This window comes from Ictidomys tridecemlineatus, chromosome 3 (assembly GCF_052094955.1).
Source record: "Ictidomys tridecemlineatus isolate mIctTri1 chromosome 3, mIctTri1.hap1, whole genome shotgun sequence".
Classification (NCBI taxonomy): domain Eukaryota; kingdom Metazoa; phylum Chordata; class Mammalia; order Rodentia; family Sciuridae; genus Ictidomys; species Ictidomys tridecemlineatus.
The window spans coordinates 95,689,216-95,714,496 of NC_135479.1; the positions used below are offsets into that span (position 1 = coordinate 95,689,216).

Consider the following 25,281-nt stretch of genomic DNA (forward strand, 5'->3'; position numbering starts at 1 on the left):
CAATAAATCCACATGCTTCCTTAGACAGCACATTAGTCACACAGTTTTCTGTGATAACGACATTGACTAATGGGCTCTGAGTTAGAGGGTCAATCATAAACCCATCAGACGCTTCATTTAATTTCTTAATTTGGACAAACACAATTTGTTTATGGGAAAGATATCAGGTGTTCGTGAATGAATAATGGCTATGAAACCAAACTCCATTAATCAGCTCATGATTACAAATGACTTAAGATTGTTAATTCTAATTTCATTCATTTGGGTCAACAAAGAAAACACGAGCAAATAAAACCATTTGGAAGAAAATGGCACACTTATTTCTCCATATTTAATAAGGCAATGATAAATACTCCTTCAATAACTATATCAAATGGACTTTGTTGCTCAGGTTGATACCATTCCCTTTTACATCTGAGTTGTTAATATGTATGATTTATAATGAAGCCAAGTAAGGAAAAACAAAAGGCAGAAATAGCACACTCTTCACTGCTACCAAGGATACACTTATGAGTTTTTCCCAATTCCTCAAGCAAAAGCAGCTCTCCCGTGTTCCTGTTGTACTTTCAGAACAAAGTAGGTCTCAGATGTCTCAGAAATGGAAGGATGGCTTATAGTACTACCTGTGTTTGCCTGCACATCTCTCTTCTGCACTTGACTGTGCGCACCATCAAGGTTGAAACTGTCTTAGGAATCTTTGTACTCCCAGTGCCAAGTATAAGGCCTAGCACAATTCATTTTTGTTGGAATCAATTCTAAGGAAGGTACTTTGTTACATAAAATTCTGAATATTTTACAGTTGAATGAGTGTAAAATTTGGAGTATTCTCAATTACTTCAAAAGTGCCTGAAAACACTCAACAAGGAAGAAGTGAACTTCCTGCAACTACCTCAAGATATCTGTTCTACCTGTGCTCCACTTCTTTTTTCTGCTGTCACTAAATGGCACTCAGGGACTCTTGCTTTGCTGGCCATGCTGCACCTGCTCCTCTTGCCCCATCTGTGCCTTCCTCCACCTTGACCCGTCTGATGAACTCTACAGGTTGTATAGCACAGATTGCCTTGTCCTTGAGTTGCTATCAGGATCTGGTCAGTAAAAGACACTGGAAGAGATCAATTAGAGGGCAATAGAAAAGACAGCTAGATGCATTTCCTGTTGTCCTGTGGTTTGACAATGGCTGCTTTTGGTTCCTTTTGAGACAGACCTGTCGCTCCTCTCACCATGTCCTATATCTGCTCTCTTCCTTTGCTTTTTCCAGGCCCAGAGGTGGTAAAGATTCACAGCTGCTGTAAGGCTGGGAATCTTGGTGATTAACTTAAAGTAGTCCAGGCCTTTATTAATAACCCCTTCATCCAGCTCACTAGGGCTTTGCATGTGCTGTGTTACTTTCTGCTGCCACCAGGGCTCCCATGTTCCCTCATCAGTGTGCCACAGTTTGAGGCACAATCCACAACCTGCTGTAAGCGAATAGGTTTGTCTGTGTTGTCCCAGGATGCTGGTCCTTAGCACCATGTCACATTACATCTCCATTTACTTGTCTCTGTGGTAACTGCTCCTAGTTCGACTCTGTATCTGGGAACTTAAGCATGCCCTATTTATGTGTGCAGCAGAAATCTTGACAACTGTCTTTGATTCCTTTCTTTCTACTCTCAGATCTGGGTCTCAGATTTCTAGATTAAAAAAAAGAAAATCACTTTCACTACTGTTAAATAAAATTCCTAATAGTAGAATCTATTATGAATAGGGTACTTTGTCAAGAAATTGGTACATGCTAAAGAGATATCTGCACAGCCATGTTTACTGGAGCACTACTCGTGATGACCAAGAAATGGAAACAACCTAAGTGTCCATCATCTGATGAATGCATAAAGAAAATGTGGTATAAATATGCACACACATACAAAGGACTACTATTCAATCATAAGAAGGATGAAATCCTGTCATCTGTGACAACATGGATGGAAATGGAGACTATAATGTTAAGTAAAATAGGCCAGGCACAGCAAGATAATAAAGCAAGATTTCATTCATGTAGGATCTAAAAAAAGCTGATCGCATAGAAGTTGCTAGCAGAATGCTGATTGCCAGAGGGAAAATGGTGAGTGGGAAATAAGTTACTGTGAGTCAGGCATAAGAAGTTCTCTTGTACCACTGCACAGCAGGTGACTATAGATAATGATAATATATATCTATTTCAAAAAGCCAGAAAAGGAATTATGAAAGTTTCACCATAAACAATAAAAGCTGAGGAGACAGCTATGTTTAACCTGATGTACACATCAGCCAATAGGTACATGTGTATCAAAAACATCACATGGTACCCATGAATATGTGTAACTATTATGTTTTTATAGTCAGTTAAAACAAATTTAAATTAAAAATAAAGTATTGCATAAGTAAATTTTTTGAGTATAAAGATGCAATTACTAAACTCTTTTACTTAAAAACAATAATTGCTAATTTTTAAAAATCTCAAACACATGATAAGGAGGGCACACCACATCTACCTGCCTTCTGGGGAATGAAGTTTCATGATTTAACTGTGGAGTTAATCCATGAACTTTCCAACAGGCAAATCACTTGTTTGTGGCTCACATCCTCCTACAGTATATCACACACTTGTATACAGTCTTCAAAGTTTTCAACTAGAAAAGAAATACAAGCTTATTTTAGAGAAACCGAAACACCACAGGAGAACAGAAAATAAAGGCATGCCACTGCTACCTACTGTTCTCTTTCTCATTAAGTTTGGTGAGTATTTTTCCAGGGCTTTCTGGATATATGCTAAAAATACATACATGCAGTCATCCATAAAAACAGATGTTTTGGCATCACTCTGGACGTTTGTGTTGGTTTTGCTGTAATTATTTGAAGGATAACATCTTTCCTTGTTAGCACACTCAACTCTCTTTTTAAAAGTCTTCAAAGTATTTTGCTCCACCTCTACATCTTCTTTAGTGATTCTAGGGATCAGAATCAGGGCATTGTGCACACTAGCCAAGTACTCTATCACAAGTCCCAGCTATTTTCACTTTTTATTTTCAGACAGGGCCTAGGTAAGCTGGTTAGGCTATCCCTGATCTTGGGATCCTCCTGCCTCATCCTCCTGAGTAGCTCATATGACCAGTGTGCACAACCACACCCAGGCCTACTTACCTTCTTAAACAGATAATGCTGAACTTCCTTCATCCTTCCCTGAATGACTCATAGCATCATTATGACCCTCAAAGTAGCCAGTAAATTTTGAAATAAAATATAAGGGACCATATATAGGGATCTGCTTACCTAAATTATATACTCCTATAATTTTCTGAGTTTATTTTATCCCCTATTAATAATTTGTCTATGTCTACCTTGTCAGGAATTACTAGTACCAACTTAAGCCTTTCTACTATCATTTTCTAATTTACTCTAATCAATCAGATAGAAGTTTAAAAACTATGTATCAGGGGCTGGGGTTGTGGCTCAGTGATGGAGTGCTTGCCTCACACATGTGAGGCACTGGGTTCAATCCTCAGCACCACATAAAAATAAACAAACAAAAGTATTGTGTCCATCTATGACTAAAAAAGAAAAATTATTAAAAAAGTCCTATGTGTCAAATGCAAACAAGGCATCAAAAGCAGCAGTGAGAAGGAAGACTTAGTTAACAAACAAGGCTAGAAAAGATTATTTCTCTGCAGGGAAAAACTGTCTTTAGTATGAACATTAAACTCCAAAAAAAAATTAAGCAGTTAGGATACAGTATTTATAAGAATACAAAGACAATCACAACAGTGGATATTTAATACTTATCTGACAGCTGCAAGAGGAAGAATTTTGTGTAGGAAGAAATCGGGCCTGGCCTGTGTCTCCAGCTCCCCAGAAGCCAGAGCTACAGGAATTACTTTTATTCAGACACACCTGACAGGCTGACTCAGGGTGGGGCAACCCTATCCAATGGCATTAGTTCTGGGGGCTGGCCATGCCGAAAAGACCACATGATTGCAGCCCAAGCTCCAAAAATACAGTAGAGCTGGAGTCTGAGTTCCCTCTTGCGAGTTTGGGGAGTTATTCTGCCATAAATTCTTGAATCTTCCCAGTTCTCTCTTTCCTCTTTTAAATATTAGATCTTGAGGACCTTAAAAGAACATACTATAGGGATACTGCCACATCAATGATCATAGCAGCACAATTCACAATAGCTAGACTTTGGAATCAACCTAGATGCCCTTCAATAGATGAATGGATTAAAAAACTGTGGCATTTATATACAATGGAGTATTACGCAGCACTAAAAAATGACAAAATCATGGATTTTGCAGGGAAATGGATGGCATTAGAGCAGATTATGCTAAGTGAAGCTAGCCAATCCTTAAAAAACAAATGCCAAATGTCTTCTTTGATATAAAGAGAGCAACTAAGATCAGAACAGGGAAGAAGAGCATGAGGAAAAGATTAACATTAAACAGAGACGAGTGGGGGGAGAGAAAGGGAGAGAGAAGAGAAACTGTATAGAAATGGAAGGAGACCCTCATTGTTACACAAAATTACATATAAGAGTTTGTGAGGGGAAAGGGGAAAAAAAAAGAAGGGAGAGAATTAAACAACAGCAGATGGGGTAGAGAGGGAAGATGAGAGGGAGGGGGAGGGGGGATAGTAGGGGATAGGAAAGGTAGCAGAATACAATAGTCATTAATATGGTATTATGTAAAAATGTGGATGTGTAACCGATGTGATTCTGCAACTTGTATTTGGGGTAAAAAATGGGAGTTCATAACCCACTTGAATCAAATGTATGGAAGATGATATGTCATGAGCTTTGTAATGTTTTGAACAACCAATAAAAAATTAAAAAAAATAAAATATGCCACAATAAAAAAAAATATTAGATCTTGGGTACATCCTCACAGGTCCCTGATGGTCTCTCCTTCATTTCTTCTTGTTCTTCCTCTTCCTCTCAGTCTTTCTCCTCCTTTTCCTCCTTCAATCTTTTCCCCCTGGGCTCTCAGTTTGGATAATCCCTGTTAGCCTGTCATATTAGTCTTCATATTCATTGGCCATGTACTTCTTAATTTTCTCTTATTTTTCAGCTCTAAAATTATTTTTGTTCTTTTTCATATGTCTCTCTGCTGATATTTTCTATTTCTGTTATATTTTCAGTTACTCTATTGAGTACAGTTATAATAGCTGTATTAAAGGATTTGTGGAGGGGTTATTATTGAGTTCAGGGTACTTTCCCACTGAGATACCACTCATGTCCTTTTTGTTTTTCATTTTGAGACAGTCTCTCATTAAATTTCCCAGGCTGGCCTCAAACCTGCAATCTCAGTATGTGAGTAATCTCAAAGTTGGTTGCTTTAATTGTCTTTTCTTTGACTGTAGGTCACATCTTCATGATGGATACTGAATAATTATTTGATTACATCTTAGGCATTGTGAATATTTTGTTGTAAAGACTCTGCATTTTATTATATTCTTCTGAAGAGTATTATTTTTGTTTTAGCCATAACCAAAACTGTAAATTTTAACTTATGGAGGGACACATTTGAAATACTGTTTTAATTAATTAAACCTATCCTACAACTACTTTGATTGTGTTACTTTTTTGTTTCAGTAAAATAACAAATTTCAAAAACATAAAATAGTACACCCTTACAAATGGTAGAACAGACATTTGTGCTGCATTATAAATAATATTTTACTATTTAGTAATGTCATATTTAATTAATAGCTCTAGGTTTGTATGTTATACCATTTTATTTTATCAATTTCTTTTGACCAGAGTCTGTAAGTTTTCATATATTTTACAATTTTATTAGTAAATATGTTGTTTGTGGTTTGGTATATAGTCTATAATTTTGAAGATTTTTAAATGATAAAAATACAAGTATTTTACAGGAAAAAAAATGCGGGAAACTACCATCCTTAAGAGTGTTTTTGTTTGTTTGCTTTTAATTTAAAAGCCCTATACAAATTAGGTGCTTATAGTTCATAAGGGAACACAGAGGCAGCTTACTTCAAAATTATTGCTATTAAACTTAGTAGCATGTATATTTTAAAATTATATTTTTTACCCAGCTAATTTCTTTCCTTGGTATTTATTCTAAAGAATTAAAGTTAGCATACTACAGTGATGCATGTATACCCTTATTTATAGCAGCATGATTCACAACAGCCAAACAATGGAACCAGCCTAGGTATCCATCAATAGATGAATGCATAAAGAAAATGTGTTATCAATATACAATGGGGTTATTCCACCATAAAGAATAAACATGTCATTTATAGAAAAATGGATGCAACTGGACAGCATCATGTGAAGTGAATTAAGCCAGACGCAGATAGTAATCAAATGTTTTCTCTCACATATGGAAGACAAAGGGAAAAAAGAAGTGTGTGTGTGTGGGGGGGGGGGGTCTTATGAGAGTAGAAGAGAGACCATTAGGACAAAGGAAAAAGGGTTGGGGGAAGATGGAGGAAACCAATATGAAAGGGACTGGACAATGAGACTGATCTAATAATGTTATATTCATTTACAAATGTGCAAAAAACCCATTATTCTATATAATTAATATGCACCAATAATTTTTTTAAATATTAATAAATAAAAAACAATTGCTAGCAATGAGTTAAGCACTGCTGACTGAAAATGTTGGATAAATTATTTTGGAACAATATATTGACCACTCCCTGTAAGAAAAAGAATCCAATGGCAGGCATAGTGGTGTACACCTATAATCTTAGCAACTGGGGAGCCTCAGGAAGATCACAAGTTCAAGGTCAGCCTCAGCAATTCAGCCAGACCCTGTCTCAAAAATAAATACATAAAAAACAAACAAAAGCTAGCTTAGTGGTAGAGAACCTCCAGCTTCAACCACCAGTACCCACCCTCAAAAATGTTTACTTTTTAACCCCAAGATTTAACTTCAATGGTATATTATACACATCTGCCCCGTTTACTGGTAATATTCATCAATTAACCCATTCATCCAGTCAAATATCAATAAGCAAAGCTACCATGCAAATTACTAGGGAACACAAAGTTGATAGACCTTAAGAGAGTGAATCATACACAGAAATGGTTCTAAATCATGTTCAAGTGCTATTTCTCCTAGAGTGTAAACAAGATGGGTTTAACATGTGAAAATCAATCAAGCAATGCAACATGTAAAGAAGGGAGAAAATACAAATGATCATCTGAACAGATGAAAAAAAGGTACTTGACAAAATGATAAAAATTCAGAGTGAAGTAGGAGCAGCACACTCCTGGCATGAAATGGGCATCTATGAAAAGGTCACAGTAATTTTCTTAACGGTGAAAGGCTGACTGTCCTATGCAGAAAAGTCCAGTGAAACTTCAAACACTAATAATCACTGAGTTTTACAAAACTGCAACAGAATTGTATTTCTTCACAGTGACAATGAACTGAAAAGTGAAACTAAACAAAAATGTACTATTCACCATGAGATCCCAGATCATGAAATACTTATAGTTAGATTTAACAAATAAATGCAAGAGTTATATGCTGAAAACAAGATAATTTTGTTGACAAGAATCAAAGTCGATCTAAACTAATGAAAGGCTATAACATGTTCACGGACTAGAAGAAAATACAGTTAAGATGTCAATTCTCCCCCAAACTGAAATTACAGTCAGTATGATTCTAATCAAAATCCTAGGTGAATTTTAAAAAAATTAGAAATAAAAAATATATGGTAAAATTTATATAGAAAAGGAAAAGAACCAGAATACCTAGAGCATTCTAAAAAGAACAAAGTTGGAAGACTCACTGACTGACCTCAAGACAGGACAGAATGACAGTCATGAAGACAATGAAGTATGAGCAAGGGACAGAGAGGTCAAGTAACAGAGTAGATAATTCACAACAGACCTGCTCTAACATGGTCAACTGATATTTCCAAAGATACAAAGACAATTCAGTGGAAGAAGACATCTCTCAATAAATGATACTGGTATAATTAGATATTCACATGAACAACAAAGAATCCAATTAATACTTCACACCATATATAAAAATTAATTATTAAAAGGGATCATAGATTTAAATGTAAAATCTTAACAAAGAAAAAACATAGGAGCAAATCTTTGTATTCTCAAGATAGAAATGATAATATAAAAGTCTACTAGTGAGCTGGGGATATAGCTCAGTTTGTAGAGTGCTTGCCTTGCGTGTACAAGGCTCTGGGTTCAAACCCCAGCACCCCCACCCTCACACCAAAGTACAACATAAGGGAAAAACCCTGACAAATAAATACCTACAAATCACATGCATGAAAAAAAAAAAAAAAAACCTTATGCAGAATTACGTAAGTCTTAAAACTCAGCAAACTGAGGCAAACAACCTAAGTTTTTCAAATGGGCAAAGATCTGTGATAGCAAATAAGCACTGAGAGTGCTCAACATCATTCATGAGGGAGATGAAAATTAAAACCACACTGAGATTCCTCTACACACCCACAAGAATGACCAGAGCAAAACAAAAACTGACACTAGCACAAAACAGCAAAAATGTGGAACAACATGATTTCTTGGGTAATCATGTGGGAAGCACAAAATGGTTCAGCCATTGTGGAAAAGAGTGCATGTCCTCATAATACTAACAATAAACTTTTTATACTACTCAGCAACACCAGTTTTAGGCAATGACCAAAGAAACAAAAATTTGTATTCACATGAAATTTGAAATGAGAATGTTATAGTGGTCTAAATCAAACGCACCCCAAGTTAGAAACATCAGCATTCTTCAATTACTTAACTCACACAATGAAATACCACTTAGCAATAAAAAAGAAATAAACCACAGGTGCATGCAATAACATGGTTGAAATACAAATGTGACTAATTATGTTAAATATAAGCAGCCAGACTCAAAAGGTCACACATCATACGATTCCATATAAATGACACCTTGGGAGAGCCAAACTGAGAAACAAAATACAGATCAGTGGTTGATGGGAATTGGAGTGCTGGGAGAGGCTTACAGAAAAGGGGATTCTGGGGGTGGCAGAATTGTCCCACACCATGATCCTTGGCATTGCTACTTGACTATTCACATTTATCAAAAATCAAAGAACTGTCACTAAAAAGAGGCATATTACTGCACATTGTTATTAATTCAACAAAAATATTTAAGAAAATCAACAGGCAAGGCAGAGACTGGAAGAAAATAAAGAATATATAAATAACACCACAACTCAATAAAACAAAGAATTTATTTTAAAATGGGCAAAAAAAATTAAGTAAATATTTTCTAAAAGCCTAAAATGATTAATGTTTGCATGCACAGATGTTCATAATCATTAGTTATCATAGGAAGTCACATGAAAGTCAAATGAAACACAACATACCCAACAGGATGACTAAAATTAATCCAAAAGGCCAACATCACTGAGGGATGTAAAAAATATGGAACAAGTGCATTTTTATATACAGTGTGCAGAATTATACAGTGAAACATACTGAAAAACAGTTTTGCCAGTCTCTTAAAAAGTTAAACCTATACTTACTATACAAGCCAAGCAATCCCAAACCAATTCCTCCTCTATACCAATCCCTTTCCTAAGTACAAACCCAAAACAAATGAAGATACGTGTTTCAACAAACTTGTGCATAAACATTTATGTAAGCTTTAGGCATGAAAACTACAAACTGCAAACAATTCACCCATCTACCAACTGCTGAAAAAATAAACAAACTGGTAAAGCCAAACAATTAGCAATAAAAACAACCGATGTTCACAACAAGGGCACATCTAAAAAGCAATGGGCCAAGAGAAAGAGCACAGACACAAAAGACCCTGTCCTGTGTGATTCTACTTGCAAGGCATTCTGAAAGCAGCAAAACTGGAATGATACCCTCAGACTGGTGGTCACAAAAGTTAGGATCGGGGGGAGAACTGACTTACTGGTTGAATTTTATGAAGTTTAAATTCATTCTTTTCTAGACCTCTTTAGGTTCTCTTCCCAACCACAGAACAATGAGAAAACAAACACAAGCCAAAGACTGTTTGAATACCTTAATCCCACTGTTCAGGGACAAGAACCACTACTGGCATCCTGACTTACATCATCCTAGACACTTCTTCAAAGGAAATGTTAATTATTGGTTGGTATTAAAACAGGATGAAGGGGGCTGGGAATATAACTCATCGTTAATGGAGTGCTTGCCTTACAATCCCCAGCACCACAAAACAAAACAAAACAAAACAAAATGAAAAAAAAAACCAGGATGAAATCATCCACACTGTTCAGGAACTATTTTTAAAGTCCAAAATGTCACAAATACATTAATACTTCTATTAAACCTACCACGTACATTTTTAAAAAGATAAAAAGGACAAGTTACACTGGCACCATTCTCCTTGTTATGCGTGAGACTGTAACTTCTTGCTAAGTCATGTTTTTCAGTTTTGTCACCATAAATTACTTAACATTTGTAAATGTTACTATATAGCTCAACTGAGTCTACAGGTTTTAGACTCGCTAAGGAATATACTTTCTAATTTTGCTAAATAAAATTCAAAGAAATCCTCTATAAGAATTTTAACTTTTATATGATAACAGAATAACTAACAAATTAAAAAGAGCTCACACTAAAACATTAATGAATGGATTTTGTGGAGGAGAGGAAATTATGTGTTGCCATCAACTCTTTCTAATTTACAAGATGATGCTGAACTAACACAGAAAAAGGACCACTCTATTTAACAGGTTTTTTTAAAATCATTATTATGAAAGCAAAAAGAAACCCCAGGGTCTAAAATGTAATGAGTGATCCTATTAGTTCCACCAGACTAAAATCATACAGTCTACGTATGTGGTCTTTTCAGCCACATCTGTCACGAACCATTTTTACATCACAAAATGCAAAACACTGAGCACTGATTTGCTAGATGAGACTTAGAAAGTATTCATCATTTGATTTGTCCCTAAAAGAAAGACTGGCTCATGGGAAGGTAACTGGCAATTCCATCTTTGTGGTATGCACTTAGGACTGCCATGTATTTTGGAATCTAATCCCAATATAATCCAAACCATAAAAAGAAAACCTAGCAAAAACAGATTAAATAAAAGGGAAAAGGGAATTTCAATTATTCTTAAAAGCTAAATATTTTTCTTGGCTAAAAACATGGATCAATTATTAAAAATATTATACATAAAAATGCATATAAAGTACTTATCATATAGTACATTCTCAATAAATGACACTCATAACTTTAAATACCTCATGATTCACACTTAAAGCATTTTATAAAATGATTTGATAGTTCTCTCAAAAGCTGTTACACTAAAATAGAAGTTTTACTTAAGATTAAAAAGTATGGTCTAAAAAAAGGTTTTGAATTAATTATTTCTTTAACATCTAAAATCTACATCAATCACTTTTTGGTAAATTATTTTATGAGATATTATTTTATGCTTATCAAAAAATAGACCTATTTTTTTCCCCTATAGGAAAAAACTATTGGTCCAAAATTTTTAACAGCTTAAACTTAAAAATATTAAAAGGTGATTAATTCTTTAAAAAAAAAACCCTCATTTTGTAATTCCAGATAAATTATTTACAATGACTCCGCAACCATAGAAAAAAGACCTTCATATCTGATAGACAAACGAGTGCCCAAATCTTCCCCACTTGTCAGTCTTCAGTAATGAAGTTGGGGAACACATCCACATACACTCAATGAATTGGCAACTCTAAGTGACAGAAGCCCTCCTAAATCCTCTGTTTACACTGGGGATTAGAGGAGTAGATTCTGAGTTGCAAGCTGAACAGCCCACGGTCAAGGGAACCTGCTCTCTGTCAGCCGCAGGGCCTAAGGACAAAGCACAGTCCTGGTAGGAAGTGACCCATGAACATATTCCTACCCGGATTTACACAAAGCCAGTCTGCCTTGCAGAAGCTCCATATGACCATTAACTGGCCCGCAAGGCCTGCCAGGAGGCCTAATTACAGGTCTACTGAGCCCAATAACAAAAGCTGAAGGGCTTTAGCCTAGGGATGATCTGCTTTATACTGACTTGAGAGAGTCCATATAGAGGACCCCAAAGAAAGAGGTTTAGCTTTAAAATTCTCCCAAGAGATCCAGCATTGTGCTTGAGTCCAGCAAGCCCACATGCAGCATACTTCAGCTAGGCTTGAACATAGCACCCTCTCAAAATTAACATGCAACTCCTGTCTGCTTAACATCTGCTCAGACGGGGCAGGTTGCTATGATATTGCCAGACTCTCGCTGATAGCTTTCCTCTTGCTAAATATCACTAAGGGTAAATGATAACCATTCAAATACAAATGTTTAACTGATACTAAAACAAATTACTCATATGTTTTAAAACAAGTTGCTTCATAATTCTCTTTAGGAAGCACTAGTTTTATCTTTCATGATTAACACAAAGCCAAAATCATGTCCATTGTTGGAAAGTGGAAGTTAAATTAGTATTATCCATTTGATTTTGCATTAATATAAATATTTGATTTCATGTAGAATTTTCTGAAATTTGCAAAAACTGTACTTGATAAAAAAAAGTTTTAGTCAATTTCCAAGTCAATTAAATTATCTGAAGTTTTATTCATTTCTTTTTAAAAGCACTATTCTTAATTCTTCATAACATCTTCTGTTTATGCATGTTGGCGTGAGGAGGATGTGTGACTCAATTTCTCTTCTTTAATAACCTAATAAAGCCTCTCTGGGATGCTGTAAACAGCTATTCCTACTCCTACTAGCTAACATTTATATAATGCTCAGTTATGTGAGAGATGCTAAAGACTTTAGCACGGTAATTTATTTAGGTCTCATAAAAACTGCAAGTACATATTATTCAAGTTCAGTAAGCTTTAACAACTTTGCCATCAGTCAACAACAGTGGAGCTCAGAATGTCGCCAAGGCTATCTGACTTGAGAACTGACCACACTGCAATGCCTTTTACACTAACTGCTACCATTTATTGAACACTGGGTTTGTAACAGGTATGCTTAGAGTTAAGAGTTAACTCTAACTCCATAACAATGACTCCCTTAGTTAATGTATATTAATACCATCATTTACAGATGAAGAAACTGAAGAACAATGAAGAAAAGTGATCTATTTGCCCAGATTTCCAAAGTTCATTAGTGCAGTCAGATATAAACCTAGACTACCAACACACAATCAAGGTAGCTCACCTGGGAAAAAAGAAAAGTGAAAAACACCTGTTCATATGAAACAGAAATTAACTTTCAATCACTTGTCTGTTTTATTGTTTTGTCTCTCTCCCCTCAGAAAACAATAACAAATCAGCTGATTTCTCAGTCAGCAGATCAGTAGTCAGAAATCTACAGAAACCTCTGTCACCTGTAAATGAGGGTAGAGTAGCTTTCTGTGGTCTGGGAACAGTATATTATCAAGGCAATCTCATTTCTCATTCTTGGGACCACAAATGCTTTATGCCAGAATGGATTTTAGAGAAGTGTTGGGGCTTCTAAGACCCTGTGGCTGTGAAGAGAGAGGATCAGCACTTGGCTTCCAGGTGCTTAATGCATAACTAAGAGGGCATGTTTTAGCAGCCAGGCACTTATGGTGTATTCCTAAGCCAAGCTTATGAGTTAGGTCTATGTCCGTATGCATATAACTAATCTGTGCTTTTATAACACTTAACCAGTTTCCATTTCAGGAACAATCACTAAAATGCATGTACACAGCTAGGTTTAATACAAAGTCATGAGTGAGCATTAAACACCACCCTAGATTTCTCAGTTATAAATTTAGCTATTATCAACACTCAGTAGTTTTTTTTTCCCTGAATGAAACATAAATCCTTTTATATAAAGTGAATTAAACTTACTTCAGAATGGAAGGCTTACTTAAGGATAGAAATTATTTTAAGGTAATTGCAGAACTAAGTTTAACAGAACAGGATAAGTATTTGGTAATATTCCTATTGCCCAACATAACTCATGGAGATTCATCCATGGACAGAAATAGCTCAAGAATTGGAAATCATTGAGTTTGCATTTGGCTCTGCCATTGTGGCTACACAATTTCCCTCAAATCACTTGGCCTTCCAGGATACTTGTAAAATGGAGTTAATTAATTCACCCTATGGTGATATAAGTCACAAAGTAAAAAAATTATGATAGTGCTTTGAAAACTTAATCATAATATAAAGGGTTGTAGAAACTGTTCAGATGATGAATATTATTGAGATTTTCAGATAAGTTGTTTCTCCACCATGAACTATAAGAAATTTCTACTTTTCCTTATGACATTAGAATTATAATTTTAAAGGCCCATGTATATATTGACTCTATCAAAAGAAAAATATGAAGGAGATTTTAAACAAAATTATGTCTTAAAAATTATGAGAGGCAGGTACAGTGGCCACACCTGTAGTCCCAGTGACTCAGGAGGGTGGGCCCTGGAAGAGAACATCTTCCCTGCCCACCCTTTGCTTCCTGGCTACCAGAAGCTGAGCAGCCTTCCTCCACCATGTCCTTCCACCATGATGTTCTGCCTCACCTCAGACCCAGCAAGGGAAATGGTCTACCACTGACTGAACCTCTGATATTGTGAGCCAAAATAACCTTTTTTCTCCCTGTAAGTTGGTCTTGTTGGGTTTTTGGACACAGCAAAAACAAAGCTGACTACCACAAGAATCATGGAAATCTTATTTTAGATGGATCTTGAAATATTTGGAGAGAGAAAAAGAAAGAAGAAAGATACTTCTAAGAGAAAAAAAAAAAAGATGAACAAAGTGAACAAAGACTTCCAGGTAGAAACAAATAGGGTACCTCAAAGAACAATTAGAGTTATAAATTAAAATTATGAATTCTATAAAATAAGTTAGAAAAGACTGTGGGTCCACTTTATAGAACCTTAGAACCAGAATTTTATAAGTGTAAAAGTCATTTTGTAGTAAATAAGACCCAATAAATTAATTATGAGCCAAGGAACAGAAGTATCAAATGGTGCCTGAGAAATAATCATGTAAATAGTTTTCAATCCCAAATTGCTAACATTAGTAATATTTACTAATATAATCAGTGACAATACAATAACTGAATATTAAAGTTCCTTCTGGGACCCATGGTTCTGTTAAAAGACCAACTCTAATCATATGATTTCTATATATGAGCCCTATCTACTAAGTTATGGTAACTGTAAGGCTGGAGTGAATTCTGTATAAAGCCTAAAGTCTTTCTTCATGCCAACTTCTAAGGTCCTAAAGTCAAGGGTGTGTTCCTTGGGAATTCAGGTCAACTTTAATGTGACAACAATCCTAGAACTAGGGTAGACTCTTAACTGCAAGTCTTCTCAGCCTGGAATGAAATTCTTCTTCTTCCCACTCTTTTTATTTGGTTTATAATTTTACTTTTCACAATACAAGGAATGCCTTCAATTCATCACCAAAACAGGGAACTGAAACACCAAAACTGGAACTGAAATGCATCCACCTACCTGCTTGCCCTCTCCAAGGCAACAGGTTCTCGTAAAAATAATATTGGATGGTTTTCAAAGAGGTCTAACACATCCCATCATATTACAAAACAATATTTTCACAGAGCTAGCACTGAAAGGTAAAGCCTGGTGAAATGGTCACCTAGCCAGAGGCCATGGAAAGAGCATGGTGTTCTATGAACCATTTCAGCAAGATGAATTAAAAGCTTGCTCCTGGTGCTGGGGCTGTAGTTCAGTGGGAGAGAGCTTGCCTAGCATGTGTGAGGCTGGGGTTTGATCCTCAGCACCACATTAAAAAAATAAATTAATAAACAAAGATATTGTGTGTCCCTCTACAATTAAAAAAAAAAAAAAAAAAAAGCCTGCTGCCCTCATGGATTCCTCTCTGTAGTGACCAGGCAGTGGAAAGTAATCTGAAATGTGGTAATGGTGTGTGTGAAGGTGCTCATTCCAGTGCTGCTGGGGAAAGGGTGGTGCTAGAGACAAAGGACAAATGAGACTCTTGTTCATCTAAGGCTCATCCTTCACTTAACCAGACCAGAATCAGCTTGTAATCTGAAAACTGCCACAGTTCTGAATGCTTCTCAAATCCAGAGAACCTAGCCCTTTATCCTTAATACAACTTACACTGTTAACATGGAAGCAGGAGGTGACAACCAGGACAGGCACAGGAAAGTTACATAATGTGAGCTTTGGACTGTTAAATCTCTTTTAATAATGAAAACTGTACAAAAGTATTAAGTAAAACCCTTTATAATTATATTAATGGAAAAATATATTTTATGGGATAGGCAATGTAAACATTTTCTTTTAAAGAAAGCGTCTGTTAATACTAAAAATATGAAGTGAAAATTTGTTTTCAATGTAAAATGCCATCGAGGAATGTATGTATACTACGTAAATAATGATCATATTAATTAGCTTTATCCTGTAGTACATTTGAGAGTCAAACTATGAAAAACTCAATAGCAACCAAAATTTTAAAAAATCAAGCTTTCTATGTAAAGATAAAATGAGTAAGGAAAACATAAAATAGTTATGATATTTAAAATAATATTGAGTGACAAAAAGAGTCAAAGTTAAAGAAACTTAAGAGTTAAAACACTTATCACTTCTTATATCTATATGGTAAATTATTTCTAGTGATTCAGGAAGTTAGTGGATCACCATTCACACCGGTGCTCCCAATCTTATGGACAGATTATGGACATGCTAAATGAAAATAAAGAGCTAATGAAGAGACACCTGAATCAATACGCACATGTGTATTTCCTTAATGAATACTAAAAGTATAATGACTATCATTTGGTGGTCTGATCTTAACCTGTTATACCTTATTCAAAATTAAGAACAGACTGTGAAATTTTTAGAGGAAAATGTAGAAGAAAATCATCATCTGGGGTTAAAGAATTCTTATAAATATCACAAAAAAATAAAATGAATAGGACTTCATCAAAATGAAATTAATAAAATTAATGCCAATTTTACCAATTAAAAAACACTGTATCACTTTTAGAATTATGGTTAGTGTTATGCCGTAGTAACAAATATTTCAGGTAATACCTGGCCATACATATTATCTGTGGGAATTTGTAAAATAGGAATGTTCTCTCTGACTTAATTTATAAAAGTTTGCTACCAGTCTAAGAGTCACTTTTTCATTTAATACAAGTTAACTTTCAATACTTACCAGCAGCTTCAAGAACAAGCTGTAGTCTGGCTTTGGCCTGCTCAGCTGGTGGCTAAAAATCAACCAAAAAAAGACATTACAAGTCAGTTTTAATATATGGAGCTTTAAATTAATGCACTATTATTTATTAAGGATTTTAGAGAATTTCATAACAAAAACACTGCCCATCCAAATTTCACAAAATTCCACCACAATAGTATTAGCAATGTGTTCTCTCATTTTCACTGTCAAATCACAGCTCTTAACAACAAGATAAAGCATGGGTGAAGTTGTTTTTAAATTTTTTTTAAAGGAAAAGGAATTGTTTCATATCCTAAAACCATACCAATCAGCATAACACAAATAACTCCAAATTTAATAATGAGGAAAACCTCACACATTTAACAATGTATTCTTCAGTTGTGTTTTCTTTGAATAAGGAAACATGTGAATGGCCTGTTAGAATTTAAATACAATAATAATTTGACATGTAGTACCTCAGGCAAGTTGGTTCCCAAACTAAACGCTTTCTGCTTTTCTAACTAAATATGAAAAAAACAGCTCTGTGGAAGATAGAAGCAATGTAACTTCTGTACTGCTGCCCCACTAGCTATTCTGAAATGAAGACTGAACATAGTGGATAAAGTAGACACTGAACTGCTACTTTCCAACCTGTAACCTAATTCTGAGGTTTTTAGATAATATATTAATGGTATCCAAAATACAATACAGATTGAATCAACATCACGACTTTAATGAAAGACCTTTCATTAAGAGTATACATGGTAATACATTTATAAAAATGTAAGCAAGAAAGTACAAAAATAACTTCAATAAACCACATAAAAATCATCTCAGAATTAACACAATATATTTAAATGTTTTGCTATATTATAAAAAAACAGCTTGAATTAAATAACTGGATTTAGAAAGAATATGCAATGCTTGGAAAAGTGGAAGAATTTGATGGTTCAAAACAACTGAAAGAAGCCAGAGAGGAGAATGGTTAGGTACACTGAGAGAGGGAGGAGGCACGACAAGAGCTAACAACCCAACACTCAGACCAGCTGGTTCTGTAAATGAATTTTATTGGGACACACCAAGGCCCATTTGTGTTCATTTTATCCATAGTAGTCAACCTCTGACATAGAAGATGAAGAGACCCAGAATCGAAACAGAGTGTGGTGAGAGCAGATCTTTGCTTTGATAGGTTGCTCTAGCAGTGCATTTGAGGATGAGTCAAAAGGAATGGGACAGCTGGGCAAGGTGGCACATGGCTGTGATCCCAGTGGCTGTGAAGGCTGAGGCAGGACAATGGCAAGTACAGGCCAGTCTCAATAACTTAGAGAGGCCCTGTCTCAAAATAAAATAGAAAAATTTGCAGGTGTAGGTCAGTGGCAGAGTATTAGCCTACTATGCACATGGTCCTGGATATAATCCCCAGTGATGCAAAAATAAACAAACAAAAAAACAAATGTAACTGGAGGCAAGGAACTCAGTTAGGTGGCGATTTTAAAACTCTGGGTGAGATGAGGGGACCTGGGCTGACACAGCAGAAGAAAGGCTGTGTAGGAGGGATCATCTTTCAGAAACAGACAATAGGTAAAAGGAAAAGCCTGATTGGATATGAGAGGACACTGCAAACAAAAAAGAAAATTTTATATTATGTTTTTTTTAGGGAGAATGTAGGCAAGCATGCTTTATAATATTAGGAGGTATGGAAAATATATGATATCAAATTGAAATACCATAGCAAAACATCAACAAAAATGGGCACTTTCTGGATTTATAATATATATATATATATATTTATATATATTCTTGTATATATATTTATAATATATTTATGCTGAGGAACTGGAAACGCTTTTGACATCAGGAATGGGAACACAGAGAGTGGAAAGCTAGGAAGCAGGTACCCCAGCAAAAGGAAACAGCCAACAGAGCACCAAGCACTGTGCCCAAGCAGACACGTGAACCCCGCCACATAAAACCTGTTAGTTTTTCACAAGAATTTAAATCATCATGAAGACCACTACTCCACAGAACAAAGTACTTTGCTGGGCCAGGTGAGCCTGGAGACAGTTTGTCATCTCTGCCAATTACCTGCCAGAGTAGAAACCCGAAACTTTGTGCAATACCATATAACCAGAATGGCAAAGGGGAAATGATATTCCGACCAGCAGGCCATAAGCAATTTTTCTTTCAGTATTTTAAAGATGCTGCTTTACTGTCTCATGGTCTGCACTGAGTTAGAAAGCACAGCGACCGAGGGCCCTTGATGGCAGAGAGCACACCAACAGGAGGGCCCTTATAAACAGCAGGTGTCCTTCAACAGAAAAATACTGGCACTATGTTGGATGACATATTTCAGGGGAGAATTTTTTCAGAAGAAAAATTTTTCAAAAAAACATTTGAGCCAGTAAATGAATATGATTTCATTCTGAATACATATACTTATATAGATACATTTTACTAAGTTTTATTTATGAAATGTGGAAAGGAACTACAATTCTGGGGCTAAACATGCTCTTAGACTGGCCAGATCTGGATTAGTAACCTCCACTTTATGAATGTTTTACATCTAATTCTATTAAACACTTTTAGTTAATTTTGTATACATGCAAGGTACGCACTGAAAACCATACTCTTTATTATTTTGGTATATGGCTACCCAATTGTTCCAGCACATTTGAGGAAACAGCCATCATTTCTTCACTGTCTCTGCACCTTTCTCAAAAGCCAGTGTGCCATGTGCATATCCATGTGAGTCTTTCTAGACTTTCCATTCTGGTCCTCTCATCTACTTGTCACTCTGGATGCCAACATTACACTGTCTTCATTACTAGAGCTTTGTAATAGCTCTCAAAAATCAGGTAGAATACTCCGTTTTCTTCTTTTTCAAAGAGGTTTTGGTTTTTCTAGCTTGTTGGCATTCCCAGTTTTTAAAATAAGCCTGTCAATTTCTTTCACAGCAACAAACACAAAAAACAAGCCCTTGGGGATCATGCATGGGATTGTATTGAGTCTATACATTTATGTGGGAAGAATGGGCATCTTAATACTACTACATTTTAGCCTAGTAAAAATGTTTCCACTGTGTTTACCTGTTAGCATCTTTACATATAAATAGTTTGTTTGTTTTTTTAAATATAGGCAGCACACAGCTGGATCTTGCCTTTTTAAGCAAACTAGAAAACCACTTCCTTTTACATAGATGTTTAGACCCAAAGCAATTATTAATCTGCCACATTGTTATATGATTCTTGGCCCCATATGTTCTTTGCTTCGTTTTTCTTACTCTGCTTTGTCTTAGATTGGGTATTTTACAAGTCTGTTTTTACATTCTTTGTTGGCTTATTAGTTATAATTCTTTGTTGCATTATTTGAGTTGTTGCTTTAGAATTTAATGTATATTCTTTAACTTATCATTTATCATTTTATCTATTATGTCAACTCATGTGTTAAAATGCTAAAAGGACATTATGTGACATTTCTTATAATGCTGGTTGCTTGATGAAGAACTTTTTAGTTTTTGTGGATGTTTTTAAAACTACTAATTAGACCTTCATTTCTGAATGATGTTCCCTCGGGGTATAGAATTCTGAGTGTCTACAACTTTTCTTTCAATATTTTAAAGATGCTGCTTTACTGTGTCATGGTCTGCATTGTTCCTGGTGACTAACCTGTTTTCACACCTACATTTGTTCCTTATATGTAATAACGAAGACTTTTCCCTCTATCTAATTCTAAGATTCTTTTCTCATAACCAGTGTTAAAAACCAATTTGACTATGATATGCCTTGATGCAGTCTTCTTCAAGTTTCTTATACTTGAGGTTCATTAAGCATTTTAGATTTGGTTTATGGTTTTTATTAGATTTTTAAAAATTTTTGGTCATTATTTCTTAGTGTTTTCTGATCCCTGCTTTCTCTCCTTGGGTGACTCCAATGACATGTACATCATATATTTTGCTACTACAGCGGTACCACACTTCACCACAGTTCTTTTAAGTTTTTCTTCCCTTTACTCGTTTCATTTTGGATAGTTGTTTCCGCTTTTTTCTATTTCACAAACCCATTTTCTGTACTTTTTCCTTTTCATGAATCTCATTCAGTATATTTTTCATCTCAGATGCACACTCTGCTAATGTTCTTGACTGTTAATTCTATTACTCTCTCAATTTTGGGTCAATTTCAGCTAACCGAGTTTTTCCTTAACATATTTTAGAGCATGGGGATAGGAAAGATGGTGGAATGCAATGAACACCATTACCCTAACTACATGTATGAAAACACGAATGGTGAGACACTACTTTGTGTACAACCAGAGACATGAAAAATTGTGCTCTATTGTGTAGTATGAATTGAATTGCATTCTGCTGTCATATATAATGAATTAAAATAAAACATGTTAGCATATCATGCTTTTTTTTTTTTTTGGATCCACAGTGATTTCTGGTAGACTGTCAGACATTGTAAATTGTATTTTTCTAGATGCTGGATATTTCTATATCACTATAAACAGACTTGAGTTTTATTCCGGGACACAATGAAGCTACTTGGGAGCAGTTTTAAAGTTTTATTTTATTTTTAATTACCAAATAACAAGCATCTGAATTCAGGTACACACAGGCAGCCCAACTCCCTTTACCTCTGGCTCCACTAGGCAGGCTGGCTTCAGTCTGAGGCCCTGTTCCACACTGAGGCAAGGCCCTGTGAAGCACTCAACTGCAGGCTTTGCTGGTCATGAGGTTTCTACTCTGGCTGCAGGGTAGAGGCACTGCTGCCCTTTCCCACCCTCAAACTGCCAGTTAACATTGTCTCCAGCCACTTCTGGAGGCTCTTTTGGGACCTCAGGTCATTTCCCTAGTGTGCACTGATTAGTATCTGCTGAATGGCCATGGGGGAACCTGGAGCTGGCCACCTGCTCTGTGAACCTTCAGGGATCTGGCCTCCCTGGTCTCAAACTCTATCTTCTACTCAAGACCACTAAACTCTGTGGCCTCCTGTGCCCCATGACCTGCACTGAGACCACCAGGTCTCTCCTCATTTTTAGCTCTCAGAAGTCACTTCATATTCAATACTGGCTGTCTTAACAGCTTGTTTCAAGATATTGTGTCTAATTTTTACTTGGTTCAGGCACAAAGAACCTGGATCCCTGCTACTCCATCTAGACCAGAAGCAGAAGTCTATCATTCAATATTGACAATAACCTTGTGAAGTAAAGTGACTTGTCCAATTCAGAGTCATTTTTCTAATGCATATCAATAAAAATTTTTTGTCTCTATAACTTCTTCTTTCTGACTCATCTATATTCTTTCAGAGCTCAGCTCAAGAGGTAGCACCTCCAGAGTCCCCCTCAACTCACACACACACACACACACATACCCTTGCAATGCCTGGGCTTATATGCACTAGCACACTTACCATCTTCAAAGGAATTCTCATGTGTTACTCTCCACCTGTCTGTGGGCTTGCTGAAGGCAACAACAGTCTTAGTGTTCCTATTGGGTATGATCAGGTCCCACCCACCCAGTGGTTCATCCAGCCATCAATGGATTAATTCACATCTGAGGTTGGAACCCTCATCACTGCCTACAGGCTCACCTCTGACTCTGGCTGCCCTGGGAGTCATGCTTCATGTCCCCCACATGAACTGTTGGGGGACACTCCAGGTCCACACCTTAACATGGGCAAATTATGACAAATAGCAACAATGAACTGTGAAATCTGCATAGACTACAAAGTTAATTAACTAACTCAATGTTAAAAAAAAAACAACTTTTTTGGGAAAAATAAAAATAGCTATTATTTATTGTATGCTTATAATGCTCCAAATCCCATGAAAAGCATTTACCTACCTCACTTAATATAACTCTCATCATACTCCAAACAAGGCTCTCATTTTTAGCTAATATGGTGGCAGAAATTGAACTTGCATTCAGTTCACAAAACTATGTTCTTGAAAACATTATGCTACTTCACAGCTTGAGATCCAAAAGACCCACCTGTTTAATAATTTTCATGGGGAAAAAAAAGATGAATCTAACCTTTTTTAAGTTACGGATGGACACAATACCTTTGTTTATTTTTTTTATGTGGTGCTAAGGATCGAACCTAATGCCTCACACGCTCATATGCTAGGCAAATGCTCTACCACTGAGCTACAATCCCAGCCCAATCTAATCTTTATTAATTGCAATGAAAGACTATACAAAGCTAAAACTAAATTCCCTTAAGCATTGAGATGTTACCACTAATGATCTTTAAAGTTGTGAGGACCAACTAAAAAGCTCATTTTAGTTGGTCCTCACAACTTTAGTTGGTCCTTCACAAGCTTCTTCAGATGTACAACTTTAAAAATATTACAGATATTTGCAGAGTGGGTGCTATGCAGCTTCTTCTAGAATAAACACAATCCCTCCTGGACAGAGAAAACACATCAGCAACTTATCATGTTCCAAGCTACATTTCATTTTAACAGTTACTATAATTCTATTGCTTAGGATCAAGGCCTAAGCTAGAAATATTACAAATAACTCAAAAGTTGATTTATCTTGCCTTTAGAACTTAGCACCAAGTTGGTTAAATAAAGACCAAAAAAAGAAAGAAAGGGAAAAAGGAAAGAGTCAGCATGTATTCCATTATTTTTTATTTTTATTTTTTGGTGGGGATTGAACCCAGGGGAACTTATCACTGAATTACACCCCGCCACACTGCGCCCTTATTTTTTTTATGCTTTGTTGTTGTTGTTTTTTGAGATAGGGTCTCATTAATTTGCCCAGGTTGGCCTCTAATTTGTGATTCTCCTGCCTCAGCCTCTGTAGTCACTGGTATTATAGAGCTTTGCCTCATCACTGGCTTGTATTCCATTCTGGATAAGAAATTTATCTTAGAATTTAATCAAATATTTTCTCTAAACATTTTAAGGTTTATAGAAACTACTTAATAGCTATTTTCTTTATTTAAAACCAGAGAAGGATGTCATTTCATAGATGTATTTCATAGGTAAAGTCTACAGAGATAAAACGGAACCTGAGGGCCATTTTTCCTTGAGGCCTGTTGTGACCCAGCTCTACTTTCTGCTAAATGTTTCTGTTTATATGCTTAGATAAACACAGAGCCAGGTGTGTTCTTACAAATATCTGTATCTGCAAGTGCAAACTGCATACATTTACTGGTCAGAGCAGGCAGAGAGAACTGAACGACTGCAGATTCCCCAACTACATTAGCTGTCCTTGCCACTTGTCCTGCCACCCTTCACATAGCACCTAAAGAGATCTTCACAAGCAAGGTTCCCACCAAGTGGCCATTTTAAAAGTACCCCAGTGACAGCACTGCTTCCTGAGATAAGCATAAACTTATCTTTTTAGTTTTCAAATCCATCAACAGTATTCCAGGCTCATCCCTACCCTGACTCTGGGATTGGCACCTTACCGCAGCCAGCACCTCAGCAGTGCACAGCCTCCTCCTTTTCCAGCTGCATCCTTAGGCTCCTCCCTCTGCGTTTACTCATGGAGACTGACCACATGGGATTCCCTTCTCCTAGCTCATCCCCAGTGACAGCAGTGCTGAAACTCCAACTCTTTTTCTACCTGCAGCTGGACAGCTAGATACAGGGTGCACTATCTTTGAACACTGGGTACTATAAAAATGCGAGAGATTACTCTCCATTCTTTCAAAATGAGGGCCTCTCCTCTTTGGCTTTCTTCATTCCTAGCCCCAGTCAGAGTCTTAAAACTCAAACCACCTTTTAGTAGGAGTTAACTGGAAAGGAAGGTGCATTATGTAGAGGCTTAGCCAGATGGAGCAGAAGCTCTCTCCTCTGAAGAGCTGCATAGCCACAGAGCCTGTAGTCAAGGAGGTGAGGGAGAAGTGTGGCTATTTGAATGGAAGTTTAGAAGTACAAAACAAAACACAAGAAACAACAAACCCAAACCATTATTTTTTAGTAATAGCTACAATTGTGCTACCAAGCAGAAATGTTTACTTACTTGAAGTCCCCCCATTAGAGGGCTTCAGATGCGTGTGCATCAATTATTTGTGTTAGACCAGAACATTAAAATAATTCCTTGTAAAATAGATTATTTTACAAATGCTTCTAAACAAAGCATAGAGGTTAATGTAAGATTAGACTCAATCATACAGTTGCTTCTGTTTTAAAAGGTAAAG

At 36.1% G+C, this 25,281-nt stretch overlaps 1 protein-coding gene across 3 annotated transcripts in view; it reads right to left on the bottom strand.

The window, feature by feature from the left end:
• Nucleotides 1-25,281, bottom strand: part of Rsrc1 (arginine and serine rich coiled-coil 1) — a 368,715-nt gene that overhangs the window by 117,078 nt on the left and 226,356 nt on the right. For all 3 annotated transcript variants that reach the window (XM_078043500.1, XM_078043497.1, XM_078043498.1), the window contains exon 6: nucleotides 17,129-17,180. In XM_078043500.1, coding sequence (XP_077899626.1) covers nucleotides 17,129-17,180 — 52 coding nt within the window. The remainder of the gene's footprint in view (nucleotides 1-17,128; nucleotides 17,181-25,281) is intronic.